Source organism: Cajanus cajan, chromosome 1 (genome assembly GCF_000230855.2).
Source record: "Cajanus cajan strain Asha chromosome 1, NIPB_CcT2T_4, whole genome shotgun sequence".
NCBI lineage: Eukaryota > Viridiplantae > Streptophyta > Magnoliopsida > Fabales > Fabaceae > Cajanus > Cajanus cajan.
Window position 1 is genome coordinate 37,604,910 of NC_138517.1, and position 6,160 is coordinate 37,611,069.

Sequence of the window (6,160 nt, forward strand, 5' to 3'; positions counted from 1 at the left end):
CGACACCGCTATAACTTTTATTAAGTGTTACACCGCTCAATAACTTTATATTAAATGTGAATTTTGTAAATTCAACCGTTAGATTGAAAGGTCTTTACTCTTAGATTATATATACAAAATTTTATATTAATCGAAAATGATTTGATACTTCATTCTTATAAAATAAAATTGACGTAATATATTTATTTCAAAATATACTAAAATATGAACACTTTGATTACCCTCAAGTTGTTGTTCAATTTTAACAAAATTTGATATACACATATAAAGTGATATGAATTTTCAATCTAACGGTTGGAATTACAAAATTCACATTTAATATAAAGTTATTAAACGGTGTAACACTTAGTAAAAGTTACACCGATGTCGTTTGAACCATCCTCATATATATATATATATATATATATATATATATATGTGTGTGTGTGTGTGTGTGTGTGTGTGTGTGTATGTATGTATGTATGTATATGTGTGTAGGAGACATTAATCGCTTTATTATAGTATAGATATTTATGATTAAAATTTAAAACTAATACAACTTCAATTTTTTTATGTAAGAAATAAATGAAAGTTTTATTTTAATCTTAATCATTTAAAAAAAAGCCTGCTTTTAAATATATTAATTAGTAAATATCTTTTATACCTTAATTTATTGCAAGTTTATTAATGGGTTTTCTATTTATTTTTCATAAAAGTAAATAAATTTATTATGAAACTAACAATATAAAACATATTCCTTGATTGAAAAAATTATTCCTTAACGTTTGGATAGTGTCATTAAATATTATTATCACCTATATTTAACTCTATATGGATATTTTTAGAATGAAATTTCAAATTATGACGGATGGATTAAGGATTTGTTTCTTTTATATATGAGAATGAAGTAGTAATATTTTAACTTTGAGTTATATATATAACACGGGGAGCTCATTTAAAAAAAATAATAAAAAAACCTCAATTCAAATAACAAGGACCATGATCCAATATAATTTCTTTACTTAGAAACATAATCGATCAATTTTGTCATCAATTATTTGTGTTAGAATTCTTTCCATGTTAGGGGTAAGTAATTCCCTAATTCAATCGGAGATCCGTTTCTCAAACATGTTTGTGTTAGTTTTTATTTTTATTTTCATTTTTAAATGCATGCACTTTCCTTCCCTCTCTGATCCGCGTTGATTCTCCTCCCAAATACAGTGTAACAGGTGAGATGCCATATATTGAGTGGTACTAGCGTCAAATTAAGAATTCATCAAATCAGCTATGTGTAATTAGCATGAACTTTTCTTATTTTACATTGTTACATTAGTAACTACCTACTTTAGGCCTTAAAGCCATAGAATAGGGACCATTGCAAGTAGCTAGCCTAACAAATAACAAACAAAAGCTACTTTAAACTGTTCAAATCAAATCCCATCATCATAAGGAAAAGAAGTAGTCCCAAGCCACCCATCTCCATTGATAAACTCCGAAACCGTGAAATTATAGGCATCATCATAGTCCATCAAATGGTACCCAAACCATTCTACCCTATTATCAGTGGAGGAACCAGGTCCATAATTGTCAAACTCCCCATAATACAAAGTGTCCAATCCTTGCTCATTAGACCACTTAGTCCAACCCCTAGGGTCAATGAAATCATCAATGTATGACTCAAGGTACACGGTACGAGAATAAACCCTCCACGGCCTCCCAAGGTAGCTCTTGAAGCTACTAGAGTTGGAATACAAATCAACAGTAGCTATGATTGAACAGTTTTGGATTGAGATGCCAGTGTCCTCATCAGGGCTATCTCTGGATTGTGCAGTGATGACAGTGAATTGGCCTGGCATTGGTTTTCTAGATATGATGTTGCATTCTTGTAGGATCACTGCTGCGTTTCCAAAGATGAAGTCTATGGTCCCATAAATGTCACACTCTCTGTAGAATTGTCTGAAGGAGTGAACATATAATGTGTCTTGGTAACCATAAATTGCACACCTGTAGAAAGCAGTTAAGTCTGCATTTACCCTCAAGGCCACTGCTTGGTGCTTCTCTGGCCCTGCGCTGTTCACAAAGGCTATGTCACGTGCCAGAAAGCCATCACCAGAAACCGCTGGAAACACAAAATACATAATCATGTGATTTCCATTTTGGTCAGAAAAAAATGACATAAAACAAGCACTAATTAGTCTCACTACATAAAGAGAACTTATTGTATGGTTTTGAAGTATTTGGTCTCTACTAATCTCTACCATAAAAGATTGGTTGTGAGATCATGTAATTTTTTTTCTTCTAAAAGAGACCTACACGGAAAGACAAAGATTGATTGTGAGATCATTTAATAACTTTTCCTAATAAGACAGACCTACTCAGAAAGACAAAGATCCGTTATGTTTTAGTCTAAATAATGTATAAAAAAAATATTATTAATCTAGGATAAAAATAGAAAATAAAAGTATAATTTCGTATGAATAATATTAAATATTAATTTTTATATTATTTGTGTAATGAAATTATAATCAATGTTATAATTTAACCATTAACAAATAGACATTTAGTATCATGTCAAAATTACAAATTTTATAAAATTTAAACAACTAAAAATGTAGAATTAAAAATTGAGTCACCATGTATTATAGAGTAAAAGTTTTTTTTTTATTATTTTTTTTTTTACTTCTCTTGCCCTTTGCCAAGTGGTAGCCCAATGCATGACAAATAATTAATTGAAAAAATTAGAAAAGGTTACAAGGCTTCACCTAGAGTAGCAGATCTGAAAGTGGTCCATCCATCACCAACGCTTCTGTTACCAGTTATGACAGTGATATCACTTCCATCGCCAAGCATCACAATGTTGGTCTTAAAGCTTGGAATTTCCACATTTTCCTCATAAATCCCTTCCTTGACATAGATCACTGTCCTAACCATGCTGTTATTCGGAGCAAAGTTGATAGCATCAGTGATGGTGGTAAAGTTCCCAGTTCCATCTGCAGCCACAATAATCACTTCATTTGGGTCATATCCTTCCCCATCTGAGTCTTGCAAGAGTCCTTGGTCACTTCTTGATAGCCACTTTGAATCACCCATCAAAGGCTGGTTTTTTTGGCCTTTGGTAGACCCTTTTCCTGGCTTAGAGATCATTGAAAGAGAGTTACTAACATGCTTGTAAGTGTTGATCACAGATTTCACCAGTGTTGGCTTCATGGTGCCAGAAGCAGAATCTAGGCCTTCTAGACACGTGTTCTTGTTGGTGAGTGCTGCACTGAGGTATGCTCTTGCATCAACTATGTTCTTGGAGTTGGTGGAACGGATCCCTGATAGTGATCTTTTCAAAGAAATCAAAGTGGATTGGTGGAGTTCGCTGCAGTCTTGAACTGCTCCTCTTTGCTTCTCTATGATGTTTGTGTGTCCAACGTTGTGGAAGAGGTTTGAGAGCTTTGTGGTTTCAGATATTGCTACTTGGAGGGACTGAAGGAGGTAGTTGAGAATGTTTGGACTTATGTTTATTGTGATGGATAGCTTCAATGAGTTGAAACAAACTTCTGGGTAAGGGGTTGATGTGCAGAAAGATCTTAAGGAAGAGAGATTGGTGTGAAGTGTTGTGGAAGCATTGGAAGAGTTGACAGCACAAGTGTGTGACAAGAAGATTGCAAACAGAAGAAAGAAAAGTTTAGGATATGAATAAGCCATGAAAAATGATGAAAAAGTAATCAGCAAAGGTGAAGGTGTTGAACATTTGACTCCCTTAAATAGGACACATTAGTAAGAGGAGTGATGGGGACACTGATTAGAGTCTAAACTAAAGTAACATGGTGTTTGAACTAATGTATTAATTATAGCTGGAAATAATATCTGCCTCTACAGTATTTGATTTTTTTTCTCTTTTTAGGTGGGGGCACGTACTTTTTGTTTTTCTTGAAAGACTTATTTTTATTAGTATTTAGCCAGATGAAATAAGTGGAAAATTATGAGAAAGTAAAAAAGTTACATTACTTTTGGGTGAGTTGAGTGTAGCAAGTTGCAGTTTGAAGATAATGTAAAAATATGATGTATTTCTCTGAAAGAGTGTATTCTGAGACAGGAAGACATTGGCTGCATGTTAGGTCATTCCTGTTTTCGTTTTGGAGCTAGCAGTGAAAATAATGTAAGGCATGGCATATGGTGCGCCACAGCTACCAATAATGACTCAAAGGACCTCAAAGTACTTTGTGCACAGAAGTTTAATTGAGACTAAAATCTTGAACAAACTCCATTTATCACACTTTTTATTATTTTCAAAATAAATTTTAGTCAATAAAAAATATATTTTTAAAAAATACGCTTGAAAGTTTTGTTAAACTTTTTCTTGGATTTTCCTATTTTGCGGCTTTTCTCAAATGGATCATCATTCTCATGAAATTTCGAGGTTACTCGGTTACAAGAGTAAAAGGTTAGTGTGTTTGGATGGAGAATTTAAATGGAGTAATTCATTTATTTGAAGAATTTCAAATTCTTTGAGGTGAAATACCTTGTTTGGATGAGGAATTTATAAGGAATTTGAAATTCAAGCATTTGAGAAATTCCTTGAAATAATAAAATTTCAAATTCTCCCAAAAGAGTAAGAATTTGAAATTTCTCATATTTTTTTCTTCTTATTTCACTTATATATTTTATTTTATCTCTTATCTCTTCATGTTTTTAATTATTGAATATTCAAAAATATTTTTAAAATTATTAAATATTATCTAATATTAATTTTTAAAATTATTAAATATTTAAAAATTAGCAAATATTTGTTTTTATAAAATTTAATTTAAAAATCTTAACATATAAATATATTTTTAAAATCAATTTTATCATGATAGAATCAAATTATCATATCCAACCTAACAATTTAAAATTTGAAAAATTTGAATTGACTTATCCAAACAAAATATTTTAAAAATGATAGAAATTAAAATCAAAGTAATTCAAATACCAAGAATTTAAAATTCCTTGAATTTGTAAAATTTCTCATCCAAACACACCATAAGAGTTCTGACACCACGTACCTTTGCCCACCTTTGGTTAATATGTTTTTTATTTTTTGCTTGTTGGAGAGGGAGGAGTCAGGGGAATGATTGAAAAAAAAAATCTGTTTTTTAAATTAACATATCTTTGAAAAGTTAAGAACTAATTTTTAAAAGTATTTAAATTCATTATAAAAGATTTCCTTTATAAATTTTTTTTATATACATTATTTTGATAGGATACATAAATATTTTAAATATTAAAAAATTATAATTTACAATAATTCAATTTGAGTCGAACAAAATTATTTGTAGTACAGAATAGATGTGATTAGATAAAAAAAAAAAATATCTACACAAACCTTATTGAATCTTTGACCAAATATTTAAAAAAAATTAATTAATTTATTAATTATGTACTAACTATATCATATTTTCTTAATCAGTAAAAATTATATTTTAGAAGTGAAAATTAATTTTTAATTATTAATTTTAAAACATTATGTGATGATATTAAAGAAAAAAGAAAAAAGAAAACTATGTACATGACAGTTGACGGTGAATGATTGAAAAATATGGCAACCCGTGAAACGGCTTCAAAGACCGGATTACCCCCCACAAGATATGGGTGTGCATTGGAAAAAGTCATTTGGTCCCTTTTGAATTTAATTGATACTCTAATCCTTCATATAATTGCACGTAAATGATAACGTGGATCATTCCTATGAAACAATGTATGCTTCGTAAATTGTTAATTAATGGATTGTATCTAACAGTTCCAGACATCTTGACTTTGTCCCGTGAAATCACGAGTCAGAATACTCAAGTAGCCAAGCGTCATTCTCGTTTATCCGCAAATCTGCCAAATCTCACGTGTGGAGAGATTCTTTTTGGTTATAATATTTTTATATTAAAAATAATTGTTTATATAAATATAAAAACATTATCACCCAATGATATAGAATCAATACTAAAGTATGATTTTAGTATTCTAAGATTATCAGAAATTAGGTTTAAGAACGTTTTACACTTTTTTAGGTCTGTTTGGTTTATAAAAATAAAAAACAAGAAACCGAATGATTTTAATGGAGAAGAAAAAAGGGGAGGAGTTAAAAATTTTATGTTTAATTGAAAGGAGTGAAGAAAGATAGACTTTTTCTTATTTAGTACATAAGAAGAAGAGGAAGACA

The 6,160-nt window shown here is 30.3% G+C and overlaps 1 protein-coding gene across 1 annotated transcript; it reads right to left on the bottom strand.

The window, feature by feature from the left end:
- Positions 1-1,204: 1,204 nt before the first annotated feature.
- Positions 1,205-3,718, bottom strand: LOC109790408 (putative pectinesterase/pectinesterase inhibitor 12). The gene is made up of 2 exons (XM_020349551.3): positions 2,742-3,718; positions 1,205-2,098 (listed from the first exon to the last, which is right to left on the bottom strand). The coding sequence occupies exons 1-2, from the start codon at positions 3,670-3,672 to the stop codon at positions 1,410-1,412; spliced, it is 1,620 nt and encodes a 539-aa protein (XP_020205140.1). The 5' UTR covers positions 3,673-3,718; the 3' UTR covers positions 1,205-1,409.
- Positions 3,719-6,160: the final 2,442 nt, after the last annotated feature.